Here is a 24,778-nt window from a genome sequence, read left to right as displayed (position 1 = left end):
CCCTAAATTAAGTATGTAAACAAGGTTACTTTGGCTTTTTGTCTTGTTTCTTGTTCATTGATCAGTTGATGTAATACAAACAAACCTCTTTATATGCCTTTCTTCCTCTTCTCCACCCTTGAAAGGTTACAGAAGTATAAAGCCCTGGAGACCCTGGTTCACCTGCTGACTGATGAGCCTGAAGACGTGCTGGTGAATGTAGTGGGAGCCCTGGGAGAATTTGCCCAGATACCTGCTAACAAGGCCATCATCCGCAAGTGTGGAGGCATCAAGTCTCTAGTTAACCTGCTCACTGGAACAAACCAGGCATGTTGACTTTTCTCTTGCTGCATAAAGGATCATCTCACCATTTAAACATGCTCCTACATTGATTCATATGTTGTACTTTTTCTTTTTCATTGAACCAGGCGCTGCTTGTGAATGTAACCAGGGCAGTGGGTGCCTGTGCCACAGATATGGAAAACATGGTGTAAGTCTCCCTCTTTTCCAGGGCGTCCAACCAGCTAAGATGGCGTTTGACAGTTTAGAGTACAGTTTACACAAGACAAACAAACTCGTGGAGGTGTCTTTTAAAATGTGATCAGTGGCTTACTCACTGTCATTACTGAATTAGCTCAAAGCACATATTCTTGGCCGGCTATTGATGTCATATGTTTTGAGAAGGGAATGACACCAATTCTAGGATCCAAACACAGTATCATTAACCTGTCATGGGCTGATGCTTAAAGAAATCTATGTTCTTTTAATTTGTAATTATGCAGGTAGTTTTTCTCTTTCATCCCCAGCTTAATGACAGATTTTAAAAGCTTTGTTTATTGTACCTGCTGTGTTAAATATGGTTGTGGTTTAATTCCCAGTGTTTTACTATAACTTTGTGGTCACTGTCAAGACTTGAGCTGGTCAGACGAACATACCTAAAGCCCTACCCTGTCCAAGACTACATGGCTGGAAAAACACATTGAACCACAGTCCAGAGCTGTCTTTGTTCTGCGTTCATTTTACCTCACCCTCAATACTGCAGAACATTGTGAAGCTTCCATCTGTGCCTCATTGCTTTTACAAGGCTGTTATGGACTACAAGACCTTTCTTAATTAGCGCTGGACACAAATACAACTTAATGACTGAGTTTACATTGTTAGTTAGCTGTTAATGCTATCATATGAGCCTATTACATTTGTTTGGAGGAAAAAACCAAGTGGCTCCATAAAAAGTGAAGCGTGTCAAAATAAAGCCACTAACTGTAGTTAACTTCTCACAAGAGGAGTGTTTTGCATTGGTTCATCATGTTCTCCATGTTTTCTCACGGGGTGTATATTTAGGCCAGCCGTTGTCATTTTTCAGCCCTCCGTAAACAGAAAGTTCTCAACGGTCGCTTTTTGTATGTTTTGTGGCGGTGGCTTATTTTAGAACATGTATGTGTACAGTAGTTTGCTAAGCAATTAACATAACTCACATTTGATAACTGGTAAGCTAACAAACATGATGATGATGATTTATGCACAATACCGCACAGTTAGCTGCAATATTCTTGTCAGTTAACAGAAATGTCTTTTTTTTTTCAAATCCCACCTTCTGTTGATCAGCACCATAATTCTCACATCATCATTCTGATTTAGGTCATCCATAACTACTGAAAGCCCAAAACAAACAGCTATCACTTTCAAGTTTTCCATGAAATACTCATATGTTTGTTTTTATTCTCAACCAGTAGGCAGTGTGTGGTTAATGACATAGCACTTCCTCCAATGAATCCTGTGTAGCTACAAGAGTGAACACACGTTGTTTAATGCCTCCAGGGTTTGTGGTCTCCTCGTCTAATCCATCACTGTCAGCTGCAACTTCATTGCTAATCTGTTTCATACCTGCTTCATGGGAAGACGGAGCTGTTTTGGCGGATGATATGACGCTTCACTTTTGTTTTTGGTCCGGATTTAAGAGGCCCTGCAGACTGGAATCTGATGTTATGATCCCTCTAGACTGATTTATGTGCAAACGGAAGACAGATGGCGCAGGGGACGTCCCTGATGAGTGTTCGCTCGTTGCCAGTCACGGAGATACTGTGATTAGGGAGTGTTTAAGTAATTATGACAGCATTCAATGTCGGCCTTGTTGGTGAAAGCACACATGGGGAACACGTTACATGTTATTTATACCAGACAACGGGTGCACTGTGGCGTAATTCTTTGGGTTCCCAGACCCTGACTGCAGTTTTGACTACAGTCATGTATACGACATGAAATACAGCGCATGCCTAAGTAAACTTCACTCAGACCGTATGAAATATAGAGCGACCTGTCTCTGGCTCTGTTTGATTTGGAAACAGGTCCTCTTTTTGGCTCTGGTTGAAAAACAAGCCACCAACATAAAGTGTAAGTTTGTCTCAGTTTCTATTTATAAATCCATGTATGAAGCACTATACACAGATGTATGCAAGTTAACCCCTGGCCCTAGCATCGCCAAGCTTTTCCGTGGAGAGTGATTTGAGTGAGCAGACAGTGGGTGGGTTTCAGGTCTTGAGAGGAACTGAGCAGCACTGAAGGCAAGTCATGATGGAAAGCCAATGGTGAAATCGATCAATGCTTTGATCCTCCTTGGCCATAGTTTTGTTGAGCCTGCTGCTGGCCAACCCGGTACAGCCAGAGCTCTGAGACACAAACATGATCAGTTACACTGTTAAATCTTTCAAGCAGAAAATGACACTTAATGAAAGATCTGATTGAGATTAAAACACTTTTTCCCCTTGTTCGTTTGTTTCTGTTTTTCCTTCTCCTCTACTCACCACTTTTCTGTCTCTCCCTACAGAATCATTGACCAGCTTGATGGAGTCCGCCTGGTGTGGTCCTTACTGAAAAACCCCAATGCAGATGTTCAATCCAGTGCTGCATGGGCCCTTTGTCCATGTATTGAGAATGCAAAGGTACAGCACAGTAAAGTACATCCGTCTTCTATCCTGTGAGTTCCTGTGAGTGAAGCACACTGAAGGCACATAGAGAAGCTCTAAATCAAAGACGTCTGCAGAGTTCGTGTTGTTTCAGAAAAAAGGGTTATCCCGCTCACAAAAACAGAAGCCTGCTTATATCACCATGCTTGTCTCCTAAGCTCTTCCCTCCAACCTACTGCTGCTGTGAGGTTAGCAGGGGCAGAACTGTGTTAGAGGAGGCTTACATGAACCTCGGGCTAATATAAAGCAGAGGAGCCTCTTTGGCACACTGGGATTGGTGAATTGGGAAGCAGGCAGGGAGAAAGACTGAGTAATATCCTGTGGCATGGCTTCTGATTTCCCAGCTGAAAATCTTCCCTCAACATGCAAATAGTTACACAGTCACACAATCCATGCATAGAGCGTGGGCTACCAGACATTTTCTGTGACCCCAATGAAAAAAACAGCAAAAATAGACTTTAGAAGAACCCACAACAATTATTCAGCTATGAATACTATTTTTAATTTTAGATATAAGTATGCATAGAGTAAAATGAGTTTAATTTAAAGAAAATCACTGATTTTAAATATTACAGTCTGTTTATAGGCCTTGGAGAGTACTACTGCATATGTGAAAAAAATAAATTATTTTGTGCCGCAAGTGGGATCTGTGTTAAGTCTGATAAATAAGGAATAATACACAGCGAGCCAGTCATTGTTCTGTGATGTAGGGCTCCAACATGAAGCTGTGGGATCTTGAATTATCCTGAAAGAGTTTATTTCCCAACAATGACTAACTCCCTGTACAAAATCCTGTTGTACAATATCTTATTACACGGCTATTTACAAAAGAAACAGAAATAACACACTGTTTAATACCATAATCAACCAATCAGAATTGAGTATTTCAAAAATCGCCTCAAGTGATGTCACTTGACTTGCTGTGAGCTCACCAGACCTCTGCAGCACGCCCCTCATCTCTGCTTGAGGTTAGAGTCTAGACATTAGCTGCTGCCAGCATAACACACCCAAATTTCCCACTAAACTGTGGTTGAGTTGCATTGTGGGTAATGTAGGCACCAGGTTTTGACAAGAAAGAAGAAGAACGCTTGGAATAAAATAGATTTTGTTTAAAAAACTGTCCATCATGAGTCAGACGATGTTATAGAAGTCTAACGCTAAATTGGTGGAGTACCTTTTAAAAGTTCCTTCATGCCATCATCACAGGCCTTTAGCCTAGTGTTACACAGCAGTGTTGTCAGTCAACTCTAATTTCAGTTACACATCAGCAGGTCTTTGATCTCCTGAGCAGTTGTATCATTTCCAGCTACAAACGTAATGTTGTTCTATTAGATTATCACCGTGATTAAGGTAAACAGCTTGTCAGTGGGACAATCTGGTTAAGTTTAAACAGATATATTGGGCCCAGGCAGGTGTCTTGGGGGTGAGGCCCTTTTTTTTCCCTTTTTTTTTTTTTTTTGGCTGGAATTTCTCTGGCCCAGAAGTATAGCGAAAATGATGCATGGCAACCATATGGAGAAAGAGGGGGACTACGGACCCACTACTGAGCACTAACAAAGTTTGACGATGTTCGTCTGGACGTCAGTGTGCCAATTTTGCAGGAAATTCATGAACATGCTTTTGGGGTAATTTTTCTGGGATGGGGGCAATGACAAGAGCTAAATAGTGCTCTTTGCCCACCGAGTTAGGGAACCTGATACAGCTGCTTCGGTGCAGTCGTTATTTAGATAAAAAAACCCATGTGGTTTGAGTTAGCAGTTCCATAGTGGATTTACGAGAGAGCCGTGGTATAAATGAATCTGCTGGATGCTCCATACAGTACTGCTGTCCCTCCACAGACACTGTGCTCTATGCCCACAGGTCCACAACTTAAAATCACTTAGTGCCGTACCCATAGCGCAAAGACTTAGTGAATCATTCAATTATCTCTGTTCTTCAATCAAGGAAATAGAAGCCTCTCAGTCGCACGTAATGGGGTGTATTATTAATTTGTCTGGACTCAGAGGCACATTTAGATGCTTAATTTATTTTTCCTTTACATAGTAGCCATGTGTGTTGCAGAGCACTGATTGCTCCAGAGAAAAGGTCAGGGCGCTTCTAACGTTCTGAGCTCGGTTTGCTCCGCTCAGCTTGAGATCACGCACAGCAGATAATGTGTTTTCTATTTCATTTCATCCCGGGTAAGAGGATGGGTGGGTGAGAGGAGAGCGAGAAAGGTCTTTCCGTGTGCAGCCTCATAATGTTGCGGTTTTCAGATCTGTAGGCCTGTCCAGGCCATGAAAGAGATTCTGGCTAGTCTATCGCAGCTGGTGGCTTGAGAGAGCTTCCTCTGTCGCAGGGACTCCCGGCCAGCCGTCATCAGTATTCCTGAGGAAGGGCTTCCTGTGTGTCGGGGGGTCAGCTCCTGGCCCCACCACCCCCCCCTACCCTGCACTGCACACATGGCTCATCCTTTGGCACGGCATCACAGGGCCCATACACAGCACCCTGGCCTGATCTCAGCTGTGAGCTCTCTGTTAGAGAGGAGAACACAGCAGTACATCCAGCTCTCCCAGCTGTACACTGAAACTGTAAATCAGCTTTGGAATTAAATACCTTAATTTATGAAATGAAGAGTGCACATAATACATTTTATGATTGCTGTATTCAACAGTGCTGTGCCATACATCAGCTTTAGACATGTAGATTGATGTTGAAATGGGCTCAAATTAAGCGTGCTTTGTCATTTTCATCTAGTCACCCATAATTGTATGCTTTTGGGGAAGTTTCTGTTCTATTTTCAAAGCACTGAACATTACAGACTCGGCCACCTTCATGTATTCTTCAGTGGCTGGCGATACGGTGAGTTGTGATTTTAAACAGCGGCCTGATGTGCCAAGCCCTACTGAAGCCAGTGTCTCTGCCAGCTCTTCCACTGTGGTTCTCTCAGCACTCCATACCAGCACGTTGGTTTGGTAGGCATTGCCCCATAAGTGGCTGAGAGTCCTGTGGTACCAGCTGGTGCCATGAAACCATGAGGCGCTGAGTCTACGCTGTGCGTCTGGGACAAGAAGTTTTAAATGCCACCTCTAAGCTCTAAATTCTATGTGTCTTCTTCATTATGACATCTTAAGGTGAGAGAGGAGAGGTGGACAAAGACGTCAAAGATGTCAACCTATTGGTTGTTCACCCAGATCCACAACACAATTCAAATGTAGGAGTGAGTGTTTTGTTTTGCACCACAAAGATACTTCTACTGGTTGGTTTGCATAGATGGGACTGATGATTGTTGTCTGGACTGAGGAAAATACTTTGTTTGTACTTATTAAATGTCCTTTGTTTTGTCTTCCTTGCTCAAATCCCCCCGCCTGCCTCTCCTCTTTTCTCAGACATTATACTACCTCCCTCTTCATCATCCTCTTTGCACATTCTGACACAGCACCAGCTAATAAGAAATTCTTTGACTGTAGGATGCAGGGGAAATGGTCCGCTCCCTCGTCGGTGGATTTGAACTGATTGTCAATTTGCTCAAGTCAACAAACAACGAGGTGCTGGCAAGCATTTGCGCTGCCATCGCCAAAATAGCCAAAGACAAGGAGAACCTGGCAATCCTTACTGATCACGGGGTTGTCCCACTGCTGGCCAAGCTGACAAACAAGGTATTACTATACAACAACACTGCATTCACTGTCAATATACTGTGTTTACGATAGATTTTAGTTGGCGTTCTCCTACTCAGTGCAGCATAAATCCAGCTAATGAGAAGAATATTGTTATTCTGCCAAGAGTCTTTTGCAGAGCTGTAGTTGGGCTTGTTGTCTCCATTGTGGTCCAACAGCAGTTCTGTCCTCTCCACAGACTGATGACAGACTCCGTCGCCACCTGGCTGAGGCCATTTGCCACTGCTGCATGTGGGGCACCAACAGGGCATCCTTTGGCGACGCAGGGGCCGTGGCCCCACTGGCGACCTACCTCATGTCAAACGACAAGGCAGTGCACCAGAGCACTGCTATGGCCCTGTACCAGCTGTCCAAGGAACCCAACAATTGCATCACCATGCACCAAAAAGGAGTGGTCAAGGTCAGTTGTATTACCATTTCTGACTCCTTACTTCTGCTTTTTTGTAGATAATTTACAAAGTAGTTATTTCTCTAGTTTATTTGCAGCTTTCGAGACTAAATCTGGCATAATTACATTGAGGAAAATGTGCTTTGGCCTCCCACCACCCTTGTTTCAGCGATGTGTGAAAAACACTGAGTAATAAACTTTGAAAAGCTGTGACTATTTTCAGAGCCTTTGACCGATGGAGCAGAAACAAAGTGAGTTTTATTCGGCGGCGGAAACATGACTCCACTTTCTAGCCGTCATGGGAACTCAGAAAAGCAAACAGCTCAGTGTGTGCGCAGTGCCATTTCTCCGGTAGACCCTAGATGCCATTACAGCACAAGTCAAAGGGCTGTAGCTGGGGGTAACTGTTGCTAAGGGCTGTTCCTGGACATCAGGGTAGAATGCAGCAGCGATATGGTTCAGGCCAAAGAGTTGGGTCAGAGCTGTTCAAGACTAAAAGAGAACAATGTTTTTTTTATGGTCCAGTTTTTTTTCTGACTCTGTAAACCTACATCCGCCAGCTTTCCTCATCATTGCAGCAGTGTAGCACTCTTCCAAAAAGAAACAAGCATTGTTTTGTCTAACATTTGAGCCTGTCGGGCTGTTTCCATGCTCAGCTCCAGAGACTGTTTATGTTTGTCTCTGACAGTGATGTAGAGATTTCATGTTGAGATTACACTATAAGTGATGTCTTGTCACAGATGATCATGTACCCATATTTCAGCTTTTTGGGAAAACATTGCTATCTTATTCTCTAATTTAATCATGTTTCACATAGAAAGACTTTCACATGAGAAATCTTTTTGTGGCCACAGTGAGTTTAAATCCCGTTTTCCCCCCCTAAATAACAACTGTGATATAAATTATGAAGTGGTTATGCCATTGCAGCCAGATATTTTTTTCCCATGTTCATTAAATGGTGTACTTTAGCTCGATCTGCTGTTACAGTGTATGTGGTTCAACACTAGCCATAATTGGTAGCTGGACTGAACATTGGGTGTTCCGAAAGAGTTATGTCCAATTTGCAAAAGTCGTTAAGCTGAATGCTTTTTGTAGTTTGAGCCACGACAAAAACTGGACGAGCCCTCTTTTTTTGCTCTGTGTGTGTGTGTGTGTGTGTGTGTCTATATTTGAATTTCTAGTTTGAGTTTGAGTGTGTATGGGCGTGAGTGTGTGCAAATGCAAGACATACCACCCTTTTTAATCTGTCTCTGTGTTTGCCCTTATTAATGTACCAGTTAAGAGTTGCAACACTACTCCATAATGTATTTTTGGACTTTTAAAGAGCTTAATTACCAAAGGCCACGTAACTGCACCAGCATTGCGTTTGTTCTTAATCTCAGACATGGAAATGCAACACAGGCAGCCTCATTGTTCGGTCTGGCCTCAGTTCTCAGCAAGTCTGGGAGAGAGGCTGATACTTACCTGCCTGACCCTCAGAGGAAACATTACAGTGCGAGCGCTTGTCAATCTCCTGGATTCAGTGTGTACTGTAATGCTCTGCCTTATGATATACAGGCAGAATGTGTTAAAACAATATCTCCAATACTTCGGAATGGATCGGAGAGGGTGTATCGAGGATTCATATGCGGCTCTGTGGCTAATTTATGGCCCTGTGTAAAGTTCTGGACTGCCTCTTGTATTATTGCAACCGTATTTCAAAGAACTTTTCTGTGCCGCTGAGAAACTCTCCAAACATGTTCACCCACGTGTAGTATATGATTTCGAAGGTCTCTCTTACTCTGAAGTTGGTTTAGAAAGTAACTTTCCTCTCTACCTCTGCGTTAATGGTGTATGGCCCAGTCCTTTAAGATTCACATGGGAAATCAAGCATTGAAAAGAAAGTATTTCACACTGGAAAACGCATTAGTTACCCGTCTTAGTCTTTTTATTTTACCCCCTTCCACAACCATCAAATTTGGTCCAAGGTCAATTAAATTATTGAGTAAAAGTACAAATAAATACTAAGTTAACCTAAATACTAACCATCTTTAAATTAAATAAAACACTGTGATTTGTTTTGGACACGACCCGCCATCATCCGAGTTCTTTTAGTCTGTTATTTTATTGCCGAAAATTTCTCTCAACACATTTTCCTTGGAATGTGCCGTCCTCTCAGATCAGACCTTGTTCAACAAAAGGGATTCAGGTGCTCGCTCTCACAGGAAACACATACCAGGGAAAAGAACATTTCAGTCGGAGAGATGAGTCGCCCTGCCCGTTTGATTTGACATCCACTCTTGGTATCTCGCAGTTTTATACTTTATTTTGTGTCATGTACAAAATCAACATGGCACCCCCCCCTCTGCACTTTACACCGCGTCCAAAAGCACTGGGGATTGTTTGCTGAAACCATAAATCCTTGTAGACAGCTTTAGCCAGCTTTTTGTATTAAAGAGGCTCTTTCATAAGAAAAGCTTTGTGAAGTAAATTGATGAAAATTACAAAATGCGGATGGTAATTATCTGTAATTTTCAACTGAAGGTATTCCAGAGCGTGGCTTTTGCCAGGTCCTGCCATGTATTTTAGGCTTTTACTAATCTAAATGAGAAAATCGTTTGCACTTTTGTTGCCATGAGCACAGTTCTGCCCCGGCACGGTTAGTGTTTGTTTTAATTTTTTTCCTTCTCTCTCACATGTTCAGACTTCAGGAGTGAAAGTGTGCAGCGAGGCTGTGGGGGGCAGAAATTACACCAAATGTGAGGGAAGGAATAAAAAGCAAGCAGAGCATCTCAGGTTTACTTCTACAGTTTCCTGTTGGTTTGTGGGTAACATGACTTCAGGTTGTGGGTGTGGTGAGCAGATGATACAGACGCTGTGTGCTGCCTGCTCTGTTATGACTACCATGTTTTTGCACATCCATGCAGCATAATGTTTCAGAGCCCCTCTCGCTCACGACTGGACCAGAAATGCCAAGCCATCTTCTTCAGGTCCAGCGGCTTCATAGTTCAGAGTGAAACTCTTCCCTTAAAGTCATTGATTTGAAAGCCGCCTGCGCCCCCTCGTCTTTTCCTCTTCCTCTTTAGAGACACAGAAAAAGCAGCTCAACAGTCTCTGGCTCACTGGAGGCAGCAGGGAATGTTGTTTACCTTGACTTCCCTCACCAACTTCCCCTCAACCCCAGCTAAACACTGCTGTCTGTTTGTGCTGTTTGCCTCTGAGTGAAGTCTAGAACATGGGAATGCTGGGATGGAGGCACGGTGTGTGTGTTAGGTTGGTGGGTGAAGGGGGGTGGGGGTTGATGGAGCCATAATGGCTGTCAGACCTGGCACGGGGGAATTTAAACCTCAACTCCTGCAGGCAGACACGGCCCAACAGAGCGCATTTAAGATCATGACACCTAAATGTGCGATAGGATGTGTGTGTGTGTACACTTGCAACAATATGTGCGAGCCCTCCCAGACTGTGTGCCTGCACAGTCGCACAGCCCCCCTTCCCCCCCTTCTCCCCCGTCGGCGTGTTCCCCGTTCCCTTCTTGGAGGTCAGGACTCACTGGAGCTCTCTGAAGTGCAAAAACCTCAAAAACTCACGATTTAGTTTTCAAACATGGGGCAAGTGTTCATGTTACCACAGTCAGGGAATATCTAACAAGTGGCGTATTATATTCCTCGAGATCCCAGCTGGGAGGGAAAGAGCAAGCTAGGAAAAAAGGCAGCAAAGAGAGACGCGCTTATCTTAGCCTAGCTGAGCGCTTCGGGAGACCTTATTTGGCGACGTCTGAATAACATGCTATGAGGTTGGCAAAAACGCTGCCTCTGGCACTTCTCAGGCATCCTCTTTACACAAAAGAGACTTGTTTAGTGAGCTGCATGTTTTCTGGAGCCCGTGGATGTAAGTTTGCTTTTGGAGGTGTTTTGGATGCTATTTAAAAATCATATTAAACCAAATGTTTCACATACACTCCTCGACACTGGTGCATTGAGAGGACCTGACATCTTGGACTGCTGTTTGCCACCTCCCCACCCCCCAAAAAAAACGATGTGATTATAATCAAGAGGAAGGATATTATTTTCTCAGTTTTTGATAGGACTTATTACTGGAGGTTCACAGCACTTTTTTCGTGCTCGTACACACAAGCTGGCTCACCTCGTCTTTCATCTGTTTTCCTTTCACTGTTTATCTTTGCGCTGAAAATCCTGGGAATGTCTTCTCTCTTGCTTCTCCGGCTGTTTGCTAACCACACAAATGTGAGGAGCAGCGTTTTAAGTTTGCGTGTAACACGGAGAGGGGTCGGGGTCAACCTCAACTCTGCTCTGACATGCGTTATGAACACAATGATGACCCGAGAGGAAAACAGTCTCAAGTTTTGTTTAAGCGCTGACCAGTTGGATAGAGATTAGGCAAAGTCTAAACAAAGTATTGCTGAAAATGATTATTCGGGTTGAGATTTGTGTGAAACCGACAAAGGAATCCCATAACTTCCTATGTTGATACGTGGAGCCAGTGCTGGACAGGATGGGAGAGTTTTGAATAAGAGGGAGACGAGGGGAAAGACTTTGAGAAAATGGAGATTAGCCAGACGCTCTTATAATCATTCTGCTGCCTTAAACTAAGTCTAAATCAGTGCCTGGATGTAGGTTTTAAAGAGGCTTAGCTCTTGGATTGACAGTGACACTCTTGATATTGTCCTCTGTGTTGGTCAGGATCAACAGGGATGTAACATTGCTGCACCGAAACCAAGGAAACAATCCCGATGGTTCTCAAACAGCACTCATAAGCCTGCTGCAGCCCGATCTTTGTGAAAGAAATCTTTTTGAAAATCCTTTTTCATTCAGTGGAGAACAAGGCCTTGATATATGGAGCTTAAAAGTGCCTCAGACGTCTCAGCATTTACTGTATTTATCAAAGCTTCATTATGTTTAGAAGCAGGGAGTCCTTAAGTGCTTAGTTGAGGGATGTAATGTTGCCGTTGGTTCATTATGGATGTAAACAAGACGATCCGAAATAATTGCAAGTGTGGCTTGGGAAACCTCAGTGGCACACCATTGTGATTTTACCAAGGCGCACACATTGAACAAATTTAGATTCATCCATTGCACCAGAGTATTTATGCTTACATTCACTTTGACTTTGATTCAGCCCCACAGCTCCCCACAAACATAATGTAGTGATTTTGCTGCAGATAAAATAGAAAAAAATAGCTCGAGCCTCCAAAACACACGCCACTGGTGGTATTGCATATATCCAGTGTGTTCATTTTTGCTCGTTTCTGCACAATACGCAACTCTGTGAACGTACGAAAATCTTTTAGATGTTCAGTTTTATATAACCGAAAAATAAACTTTCAAAGCCGGAGATTTCTGGAGAGCGGAAAACGTTGTTCTGCAATAAGATCTAACGAGATCCATTACACAAGCCACTAATAGTCGCATATAATCTGACCTTTGGAGCGGCGGAAAGGCTGTCAAGTGGTGTGGTTCATGCTCAGGTTTTTAATGTTGAGCCTGCCCTGCATGACTTTCATCTGAAAAAACTTACAGAAGCATGTGTGCTTGCAGCTGTAACCCCTTTGCTGAGGCATGGTTTGGATGGGTAAAGTGGGACACACACACACACACACACACACACAGAGGGACACGTGCCAGTTCAGCCTAAGACTGTCGCTGCACTGCCACTGTATATCTTTGCAGCCGGTGGTAGTGCGCAGTGACTGCTGCTGACATGGCAACATGAGATCTTTCCAAACATGTCTTCTGTAACCTCTCTCTGCTTTGTGCTCCCACAGCCCCTCATCCACTTCATGGGCTCTGATGATGAGATGCTCCAGGAAGCTACTGCTGGCTGCGTGCGCAACATCCGAACACTGTGTCTGGCTAATAGACAGGCTCAAGATCAGTGATCACAGCAGCCCTGGAAATCCCGTAGGGACTTGAACTTTGTGTTTGACTTTTTAAAATAGCACGACACAATTAATTTATGAAAGATTTCAAATAAAAGATTTGACTTTGATTGATGAGTGTGTATTTATTTGGGCTCCTGCTTCCGTCCTAGCGGCGATCTTTTATCCCGAGCTCCGTGTTTACATCAATTACCTCATCAGGAGTTCATACAAACATTTTAGGAAGCTCTCTCTGACTGTGATGATAAAAATAAATGCTTCTTCTTTGCGTTTGATCGTGCGCCAAATACCACATACGTTGTTCGGCGTGAAACACGAAGCTGTGTTCTCCGCAGTAACATTCCTTAAGTAATCCACACGAGACCACAATATCTAAACAAGATCCACATCTGCTTGGTTTGCTCAATCTCCTTTTATACAGTCTGTGTACCCCAGTACTTATATGAATATTTGTAACACATCCAAACTCAGAAAACACACAGCCTGTGATGAGACATTTAGACAAACAGAATAGCTTGTATACTGTGGCAGCAGTGTGGAGTCTGCACAAATGTTCTGTATAAATACCACAATAATATGAACACATAAATTCAAGCTCTGTTATCATAAGTGGATACGAAATGTCTGTAACAATTAGGAATACAATAGTGCGTCCTGTCTACACAGACATTATGTACAAGAGTGAATTCAAATGAGGATTTTCCACATTATTCACAATTTTTAATTTCAGATTTTGTAGGGGTATTTATTGTAAATAATAAAATATATTTTACAAACAAGCTCATTATTTTTGTCAGTAAAAACAAAAATGTTGTATGTAATTTGCCAGTTGGGGTCATCTCTGTACCAAAGCACTTGTATGGCATTTAGTCAGCACTAACTATAAAACAATCTAATGAAGGAATTTAGGGGAACATTACGCAGCTTTTTCCCAAAAGCAGTTATTATATTTTGTTGGTTAATATGTTTTCTATGTATATATATATTTGCAGTGCAATAGCAGTGGTTTGTGTGTGTGTGCTCCTCATTGCAGTTGATCAGGGCTCGATCAGGACTGATTCTTTTGTCTTCTGTTCTTGTTTATTATAAACAGGCCACATCAGGCTTGACAGCCTCTCGCACAGCAGATTTCAGTAAAAAGTCTTTTGGCCTCCACCACTGCTGCCCTCTCACATGTCTGTCAGCCTCTCTGATCCCACTGTCCTGGTCCCAGTTAGCTTAGATGATCAGCACTCAACCACAGAGGCTGCCGCAAAATCTCATGGGACTTTCATCATTAATATCAGACACGTGCTAAAATAGAAAATTAGCGAAACATTGAAAATATGTGGTCGAAAAACTTCATCACTCTTTGATGTCTAAACACTACCAGCTGTTAGCGGGGGTCACTGGAAGAGCGCGCATGGAAGAGAGTAGATGAGTGCTTATTACTCTGAAGAAGCAACTTCCTCCAAAAACACAAAACTAGAAGCTGAAAGAAGCCACTGTCTCCAAACCATTCAGAGCAAATAAATTCACAATGATTAATGGCTATTTAATTCCACGCAGCAAGTTTTATGGGCTCTGCAACAGGCCCAAAGTCAGAACTGATTCTCAAGAAAGAATTTTTTTTAAAGGAAAAGCATTTAGTCACTTAAACAAAGAGGGAAATGACTTTCTTTTCTGTGGCTGCTCCGGCTTTCCTTTTCTCCTGATGCTTTCTTTTCATGTTTTTATTTTTTACTCTCTAATTACTCTTTATTTTGGCAACTTGTCATTTTAGCTCTCCTTTTACATGTAGAGAAATAGTTCACCAGTTTGGGCAATAATTCATTCGCTTCTATTTCCAAAAGTGAGATGAGAAATTGACATCAGTCTCACATCTGTGCATTATGTACAGAGCATCTGTAGAACAGCTCTAAAGCTAACAGATTAGCACATTGATCTTGTTTGTTTATCCGCATACAAATGGAAATGCCAAAAAGCACATTTTGTGCTTTTAGGGAGAAGTTATGTGTTGCAGCTATTTCTTGACAAAATGCATATGTGCATCTGGCTGGTTGCCAAGACTATTTTAGAAAATTTGCCCCACACAAACAACAACGTGCTAATTAAACAACTTGAGACGCCAGTAGGCTTATTTTCTCAGTTTCTACACAACCAGGCTAGCTGTTTCCCCCTGCTTCCAGTCTTTATGCTAAGCTAGGCTAAACGCACCCTGACTCCAGCTACGTACTGAATGCACCAACATGAGATTGTATTTGTTTTTCTGATCTCACACTTGGAAAAAAAATCTAATAAATTTATTTCCTCAAATGTTCATTTATTCATTTAAAAAAACTATAGATGATGTTGAATATATAAAATGTGCATTTCCACCTCCACAAGTTTTAGTCATTCAGGGGTCCTGTTGGCTTTTTGCAGCAATCTGATTTTGTAAACGTAATGTAAACGAGAAACCCAGTTTCTGAGAACGGGGTAAGGGTTTAGAGAAAATGTAGTTACCACTGAGATTTCAGCTGATTTGTTTGGCATGGTTTTCTTTGTATGGAACTAGATCTAGGCGTAAAGGGCAGCTCAAGATGTTTTGGAATAAAAAGAGATTCTTTCTTTGCACATTGGCTGCACATCTTTAGAACTTTATGGGCCTTGATTTTTAATATTTAAAAACTTGTTGTAAAGAAGCAGACCTTTACTTTCCGTTCTGAACCTGACGTTAAACCTTGCAGAGCACAGGGGAGAGGTTGAGAGGAAGTAGTAAGTTGGATTCAGGAGCCTGGCCCTCAGGCCCATTGGTCATAAAGCCACAGTTGAGTGTATTAGTCGCGCCGCAAACCCTCTGAGAAAAGAAACTGCCACTTTCTTTGGCTCGCCGTCCAACGCAGGGACATTATTCACGGAAATTAGAGGTTATGCCTCCACGCCTCGGCAGAGGCAGCAATTACGTCCGACTCTGGCCGTTTCTGGTCACCATTCAAGATCTCATACTTCTCAGGGTTTTTACGGAAGGGATGGAAATAGTGGAGGGAGATCCCTGATGTTGTTGCTCCTGTTTTGAAGGAAGATGTGGGCCCTTGGCATCTGCCACACCCCTATATCTCATCTGGTATGTCTCACCATTGGCCCGACCTTCACCCTGTCCAGACTCTAGAAGAGGTTTCCCATAGGTCATGGTGATGGATGCAACCACACTCGAGGACTTTATTACACATTACACAAGACTTGTGTTTGGAAATATCCTTTCTACAGTCGTGAAATTTGTCTGTCCACATTTTGGGTGGACAGAATAATAAATATATATCACTTATTTTTATAGGCAGGCAGTGTTGTGTATTGTGATACTAGCTCAATTGTTTTAAAATGGGACTGCTCTTTTGAAGTTTTTTAAAGATCCCACATCTCCCTAGGCGTTCTGCAGCAATATTTCATAAAAGAAACTAGTGAACAGTAAAAGTTCTTTCCAAATATTAGAAGTGGCTTTCTGTTCCCTTCAGTGTCTGAGGACTATTTTAATATAAAATCACAAACTGTTGCACAGCAGCAGCAGCAGAGTGGTTTGCTTGCAATGTTGCCATTAAAAACATGCGTGTACACAACGGCCTCTCAGAGCTCCATCCAAACAGAGAGCAGCGCTCTCTGCTAGTCCAGGACCGGGAGGTGAACACGACTTCTCTTCTGGATCTGTAAATTAGCTTTTATATCACTACGCCATGCTCACACCACCGAGTCTGTTGGAGTCAGCCTCGCGTGTCAGGCCCACCTGATGTTTGCACAGCGTCGCCTTCCTTCAGGGGATCTCCCAATTCAGTGCTCCTCAGAAGGTTGAAGTGCTATGCTGTGACCCCCGCGCATTTCTCAGTGGTTTCTGAGGACTTTTTTTAAAAGGGTTTTCACAGCACTAATGAATCTTGACATTTCCTTCCATAATGTATAAATAACAAGCTGGTATGACAATAAATAAACAGAGAAATGAGTGGGCAAATACCACACCGTCTGGGTCAGATTTCCAGGCTGCAGAGTAATGTCTCCATAAAGGTCTCAAAAATATTAGTAACAGTGTCATTGGTCCTGGCAGCTGTGGCTTTTAGCCCCGTACATCAATTACAAAGCAAAGGATTTATGTGTTTAAATTCTGAGCACGATATGATCCAAGCACAAAGACATTTTTTAAAGGAACATCATTTAATTTGAACTAAAGTCCCTCCTGTGCCTTCTGTATACGCATGTTTGTTGATATCCACGTAAGCACATAATATCCTCTTGCAGTCAGTTACTTTGTTTGAGAGAGCAAGCGAGGCACTCTGAGTGAGTGTCCAACGTTCTGATAGTGCTCCATGTAGGGAATTAAAGAGAGCAATTGAGCAACACTAAGACAAGGACTTCGTTATTGTGTACTTTTATGAGTAAAAGCAAAACATGCACATAGATTTTTTCTTTGCATGGTCATTTCGCTACTGAGTATATACTAATACATGTGCTCGAAATGTTTCATAGCATGATCACAATCAATCAATTTGCCCAGGGCGCAAATGTGGCCAGGACCGGCGCTGCACCTGTCCCTGGTCATTATCGGATTGTCTGTTCTGGAAAATCATTGGATGATTCTGCAGTCAAAAAGGGGATGTCTTACACGTCTTTGAAGCACTCTGAAGTCACTGTGACACTGTGGAAATGATGGAAATGAAATGTTAATTACTTTGTTAGGATGATGTAAACCTGCTTGACATTATATTATTATACTTTTTGTAATTCATAATCAAATGAAATGGTGTTCAATCCAGGGAAAAAAAGCTTGGAGAACTATTGTGACTGATGATGCTGGCTCACTGGTGATTAGCTCACCAGCTGCAGTAGTTTACCAAGTAGCCTTACTAGTGGTCGCGACGTGATTGATTTATTATTTGATTTATTTAAGAGTCCTTTTTTATTATCTACACTGACATTTTTGTCCCATGAATACAAGAGGCAGAGCAGATTGGAGGAGTGCAGGACTTCTGTTAGATTAGTCATCCTGACTCATCCTGAACTGTTACGGCACTCAACATCTAAGCATTTCTGATGAACAGTCTTTACTTACCGGATCTGATGTCTGTCTGTTGCAGTCAATGTAAGGTAGAAGGAGGGGTGCATGGGGTTTATGATATGCCTGTCAACCACATTAACAGATCATAGATTTTTTTCTGTACCTGACCTTGAAATTGAGGAAATTGTGAAATCTTAGACACCATCGCTCTGATTTGATGAAACTTGGAAGGTATGACTCGAGCTTTATTAAAATCACACTGATTGGCTTCAAACAGCATCTTTTTTAAGGAACATGTTTGCAGTTATTTTTTCTATGCTGATTTACTGTCTCTCTCACTCTGCGACTTCGTTTGTAATGTGACATGTGATGATGTTCAGTGAAGTTTTCAGCATTGTGTTCATTGTTTTTGCATCCCCTAAAGCATTTCTGGACCTTTCCTTTGTTCAGAAACACCAAACTGGAAAGGAGAGGATGCTGATAGCCAACAGGCAGTTATATTCATTTGCAGACAAAGGATAATGTCAAGTAAAGATGCTAAAAAATGCCAAGTTCCTCACACAGCAGACAGTGATGAGTTGGCACACGCTCCCAGCTGCACAGCTGTGAACCATAAGCTCGGCCAGGTTTCCCCTCGCTGGATCATGAACCAACCTGAGAGCTCTGTATGGCAACCCACCAAAAATTATATTATCCCAGTGTTTTCATCACAATCTTTTCATCAAGCTATCACAACTCTGGACCTGAGGGGAAGACATGCAACTGGGGGGAATAGCACCAAATCAACAAATCATCAGCAGGGCATTATAGAACATCCTATTTAAATCTGTAACTGATTGCACACTTTGAGACATGAGCACAAAGTACAAAACTGTAGTAGACGCTCCCGGCTTGAGTTTCTTCACAGAATTAAAAGTAATATTTGTAAAAGTGGTCAATTACGCAAAAGGATAAAGTGCAGTTTGCTGTTTTGGTGTGGTTAGTTTTATGTAGCTATTATTCTCGTCTAGTTGACCCCTCAACTTCACTGTTCTTTCTTTGGGGGGTTCTGCTTTAGTTCTGACGTTAATAAATGTCCTTTTCCTGCGTGCGACGCATAAATAACCCCCTGTTCCAGTCTAGCTCACTGCTGTCAGTTTGCCCAAGCACTCCCAAATACTTCAGAGCTTTGCAACTGTCTGCTCAGAAAGAAAAATACCTGGAGTCTCCACAACCAAAGATAGTACGACCAGAATTATAGAGGCGATGACACTGGAATAACTGAAACATTTCAATGAAGTTTTCACACTGGAATTTTACAATACAGAATCAAATATGCCTCTTTGTTATTCTAACATGATTGAGCAGTTCTGGCTGCAAGCTTAACTGCACAAAAAGCACATTTTGTCTGACTTAATTCAACTTGGATCGACAATGCACGAAAAATCAGAGGGTCCAGTTCACAAAGAAAGCATGTTCTTTGACAGATGTATCCATCACCTACATGAACACTGGATACTGAACTGGCATCTCCTTCCTGTGAAGCAGCATGTGCCTATTTAGTAGCCATTTGTGTTTTCTTGGAAAGCCATATTTAGGAGACAACAGTGAATGGGAAGGTTTAAGGAGTATTGGGTGTTCCAAGTTGCAATTATTCCCCTCTGTAATTTTAAGGGGCAATCCCAGTGACTACCAATGGCATTTGCTTTTGACTCTTGATTGCTTTCAGTAGACACGGACAGACAGCACGCGTTTCAAGTCGCTGATTAGTGTCCCAAATGTTTAAAACCCTCCTGAAAATAGTAATTGGGTCATTTTAAACAACCTGCAAATTTTCTCCTCAGTCACATTTTCCGCCAAAGCTGGCAAACTATCGAACAAATATGTCTGTGGCTTTACAAGTAGTCCATGTGTTACAGTATGTAATTCCAACTTGGTTTACACTGGGAAATTAAGTCCCCGTCTGGAGAGAAAACATCATTTTAAATGAAGGGCAGATTATGGGAGAGACTGGAGGGTTTTAAAAAATAATTTGGATTGTAATGGCGTAAGGTGTTGACATTGAGCTAACACTGATTTCGAGTAATGGCCACCTTTCATAGCCAGATCCTTTAATACACGTTGAATGATGAAGTACCCCAAGGCAAAAAAACAGGGTGTTTCCTGCTGGATCCATGATGTTTAATGAATGTCTGCTTTTCAATTCTGTGCTCTCAAACAAAACACACCAGTCTTTTATTTGTAGCTTTTCAATGTTGATCATCATCTCAGGCCAGGCCTGCTGCATCTTTACCAGTGTTGTGGGTAACTCTATTCTGTGAGTACTCTACTTTTTTCGTGTAACGTAACGCGTTAGTTTCGTGCGTTAAGCAATTAGTAACTCTTCGTTGTTGTTTTTTAAAATATTTTAATAAATAAATTCCGACTGCAGCCTGCTGTTTGTCAGACAGTACTGTGCCATCTGCGGATGTGTCCACGGAGGCGCAGCGCTGTGATGATGCGTCTGCGCCCTGGGAGTCTCGTTCTTATTTCTAAGAGAAATCGACAGTCGGACAGATGTTTCCAAAATCTTCTTCTGCTATGTTTTAATAAATACTTTGAAGAGGAAATAGAAGTGGACGAAGGTAAAGTGAATTTAGGCCTGAGACACTTGAATAGTATTTTCATAGTTCGGCTATTTGTCATTTGCCTGCGCGCCAGTGAGAGATTGTATTGTTTGTGTTATTCGGCCTGTAATCATTTTTGTTTGACATAGAGGCAGCTGTTCAAATTTCTGTTAGATCGTTGACTGCTCGTGAATTTCTAAATGGATCTGAACCTGCTACCTCTTTACCTCAGACTGTGTTTACTTAAGCGCACTTCAATGCACTTTCATAACTGCATTAGGGTTAAAAAAAAAAAAACATTCAGGAGTTACCTATCTTCTGACTGATCCAAAAATAATGAATTAATAAAAAGTGTGGCATATTGCTGGCTGTCTTTCCTGTTATTGTTATCCTGCAGAGTTAGTCTGGTTGGATGACTGACGTTCTTCACTGTCAGGACGTCTCGGTGGATTTAAAGCAGGCTGTGTGTCTGTGTCAGTTAAGCTGCAGCATGTGCGAGGCGCTGCAAACAGCTTTTCATTTTTGGTAACGCATGAGTACTCTAACGCGTTACTTTTATTCATAGGTAACGCTGTACGGATTACTTTTAATTGATGGTAACGTTGTAACCTAATTAACTACTTTGCAAAGTAACTATACCCAACACTGATCTTTACTGCAATAGTTTATGTATTAAAAATCAAGATGTTTTATTGCCTCTGTACGTGCTGTCTTTTGTTTTGAGCTGAATTGCAAGTTTAAGAAGAAAACAAATGTTATGTGCAAGGACATAAAAGTTTCACTATAACCACCCCTCTGGCAAGACCAAGACCAAACCCACATACAAATGAACTCCAGCAGATTTTATATAAAACAATACAAGAGTGGGTAACATATGTATATAAAACATGTACTAAGATTAGATGCAAGCTACATTTTCCTCAAATTACACTGACGTATAACATTTGAATTAAATTGTCTTGGATGGAAGAGGTAAATGTTTCCTTCCCGGCACTGCATGAAAACGAAGCTCCAGATGTTAGGACACAGAGTGTAAGACACCTGATATACTGATATAAATCAGTATATGGATAGATTGGAAAATGGGCCATTATTAAAAGGGCACTCCTGAATCTAAGTATTACACTAACATGAAGATTTTGAAATGGCAAATGACAGATTAAAAAAAAAGAATGTTCCAAATGGAAGTGGCAGAGTCCAAGATATTCTGACTTTATGGCCTCTGTCAGACCAGTATTTGTGAATATGCACAAATTGTGTGTATTGTTTGAATGCTATGGTAACAATTTGCACCACTGATGGCATCCAATCTTGTCGATGCTGACCTTTGAGTCCAAAATGGACAAAGCAATCAACACTTGTGCCAGAGGGTATGCTGCTCCACAAAAGAAGTATTTTTAGGCCATGAGACACCAGCTGATCGTGGATAAACTTTTTTTTATGAACTCATTGTTCTGTTAGCAAACAGGCCAAGCTTGCTGACTGACAGTAGTGCTGTGTCTTAATTTGGATACTTCCGTTAGCACACTATGCAGTACACTGTGTACACTATGTACTTCCTGGTGTAGTGCACTAATTTCAGCACTATAGTGTCGAAATACAGCCATGCACTGATGATCGAAATATCATATTGGATGTGGATCATTGGTGGACCTGAGGCGGACTAAATTATTATGCAGAACTTTAAGCCTTAATATAATTTGATCAGGTGAGTTGTATATAAATTCACCCTCAGTACAGTTGTCATGAACGGGGAAATTAGCTACAGAGACCAAAACTGTTTTTTGTACCAGGCTGTAAACATGTTTATTTCTGCTGTGAAGTTGGACGTTTATGGAGAGTGACTGGTTCTGTAGCCAGCCTCAAATGGACATTCTGGAACTGCAGTTTTTGGCACTTCAGCATTGGCTTCAGTTCACAGCCAATGCGGAGGTTGCCGCTTGGTGACCACCTGTTTAGTCCCGTTAGGCTTCCCATGATGCCATTGGATAGTATCTTTCATTAGACCCTGCCCTGCTGAACACCACATCTTTCTCCACTTCCTTTAAAGTTATACATTTGTAGTCTTAACCCTGATAACCCTGAGATTCTTCAGGGCTCCTCATAATGCAACTGTTTTCACAGGCTGAATTGATATAATGGTTATTCATTTTCATATTTATGGATTTATCTTTTCTTTTAGAGCAGTAACGTATCCCAGAGTTCCCTACACCATGTAACAAATATAAAAAAGTGTGAGCTGTCATATAAATGTCTGTTTTTCAAACATTAAAATAGACTTTCTGAGCTTCTGTGTCATTTGAGAATGACATTTTCAATTTCTGCACAATGTCTCAGCTGTCAGCAGCTTCAGACTAAAAATACTGGTCTATTGGTATCGGTGCCAGGCTTCAAAAAACATTATTGGTCAAACCCAAGTGACCAGTCGACAAAGAAAGCAGATGACATTGTAATTCATGTACTTCAGCCTGAGATGAAACAGAGCTGTGTACAGGGACAGCCTGCAGAGTCCCTGCCACCAACCCCTACGAAGCCGGACATCATGATTTATTTCATGCTCCTACCTGTTGAATCGTTTTGTACGCCCACAACAGACAGCAGTCTGAGGCTGAGATACGGTGAGCCAAAGCAGGCCGTGGAGAAGGTGAATTATCATTAAAGAGATGCTACTGTGGCCACAAGCCTCCATACTTATCCAGAGAAGGTTGTTCTGACCCGCTGGTTTAGATAAGAGTGACAAGGTCATGGGAGGTAACAGAAGTTCACTTCAGGCGAGAAGCAAAACTTACGTATTGTGTATAACCTGAGCAAATAAACCCTCCCCAACTTTAATTAAAGTGATTACATGACTGGGCCATTCATAGCATGTTTGCACAAGCTGTTAGTAAAAGTTAACTTCCCCCGTTAAATGAAAATAAGCACAAATAAACAATAATTACACGGGTCCCTAACCCTTCATATGGCTGTTGCTGCTTAGTCATGTCCCTCGAATCACTACCTTGGATAAACCCCAGAGGAACACACAGCTGAGGACCTCAGAAACCTATGACTCACGAGCCCATAATGTGACAGCTTTTATAATGGAAGTCAATGAGAGGGTGCATCAGGAGTAATCAGCAGTGGCATGGCTATATACAGTAAGAATCTCCCTTTTTTTCTCAAAACCAGCTCGGATTGTGTTCGGTCTGATGTGATGGAATAATTATTGTTGCGGCGAAAGCACTGATGTGTACCGACTTCAGCCTCAGGCAGTTTGAAGATGGAGATGAAAAAAGAATAGGATGGGAAAGTTACTCCTTCAGAGATTTTCTGAAAACAAATAAGACTCAAGACCATTCAGGACCGAGGTGTGATCCTGCAGTGAAGGAACATGAAACAGTCTTTACAAGCTTTCAACAGGTTCACCACACTGTAAAGTATTTCTGCAGCACAATTGTTAATAGACTCCACGCTCAGTGTAGTGGCTGCAAAGAACACAGAAACACAAACTCTACAAATGTGATGAGAACATCAGCGCTGTTTGGAGTTAAGTTCACTGCGTGTTAAACAGCTTTTGTAATTGGATTGCCTGCATCTTATATATATCAACTTTCTGCATAATAACAGACCCATAGCTCTGATTCTTTTATCATATTTTTTTTATTTTCAGGGACGTTGCACATTGGGTGCAGTGTCGACTCACATCAAGAAGGTTGCCGGTTTGAACCTCGGCTGGGGCCTTTGCATGTTCTCCCCATGTCTGTGTGGGTTCTCTCCAGGTACTCGGTCTTCCTCCCACAGTCCAAAGACATTTACATAATAGGTTAATTAGTGACTCTAAATTGATAAATGAATGTGAGTGTGAATGGTTATTTGTCTCTATGTGCCCTTTGATGAACAGGCGACTTGTCCAGGGTGTACCTGCCTCTTGCCTTAAGTCAGCTGGGATAGGGTTCAGCTCCCAGGGACCCTGATGAGGATACAGGGTTAGAGAAACACACTGCTAAACTGTAAAATATTGTAAAAATCACTGTAAATCAATATTATTTTAAAAGTTAATGAGTCCTTTGACCAACATAGATAAATAAAAATATAAGGTACAGGCACATTGCATAGCTTAGCACCTAGCACCTACTAGCACCTGTAAAATTAATAATAAATAATATAAACAATAAAAATAAAACTTGAAGTTTGACATTTTTAATTTAAATTTTTTATACATATCAAACTCAAAGAAAACATCATGTGTTCTTCAGTGAGCTGTGGAGTGAGCTCTGTTTTGTTTCCGTGCTAAACTAAGCCAGACTAAATAGAAATATTTATATTTTATATTTATCTGGTAAAT

General features: G+C 41.8%; 1 protein-coding gene across 2 annotated transcripts in view; it reads left to right on the top strand.

The window, feature by feature from the left end:
- The window catches only part of odad2 (outer dynein arm docking complex subunit 2), a 41,245-nt gene extending 28,287 nt beyond the window's left edge, over positions 1-12,958 (top strand). The window contains exons 16-21 of one of the 2 annotated variants that reach the window (XM_010737323.3): positions 126-306; positions 408-469; positions 2,804-2,918; positions 6,392-6,580; positions 6,780-7,001; positions 12,754-12,958. In XM_010737323.3, the coding sequence (XP_010735625.3) occupies positions 126-306; positions 408-469; positions 2,804-2,918; positions 6,392-6,580; positions 6,780-7,001; positions 12,754-12,867 (883 nt within the window). In that variant the 3' untranslated portion in view covers positions 12,868-12,958. The remainder of the gene's footprint in view (positions 1-125; positions 307-407; positions 470-2,803; positions 2,919-6,391; positions 6,581-6,779; positions 7,002-12,753) is intronic. The other variant, XM_010737324.3, reaches the window with a different exon arrangement.
- The last annotated feature ends 11,820 nt before the right edge of the window (positions 12,959-24,778 follow it).

Source organism: Larimichthys crocea, chromosome XXIII (assembly GCF_000972845.2).
Source record: "Larimichthys crocea isolate SSNF chromosome XXIII, L_crocea_2.0, whole genome shotgun sequence".
Lineage (NCBI taxonomy): Eukaryota > Metazoa > Chordata > Actinopteri > Sciaenidae > Larimichthys > Larimichthys crocea.
Note: the sequence above shows the minus strand (reverse complement) of the source record. Positions and strands in the feature narration are given on the sequence as shown.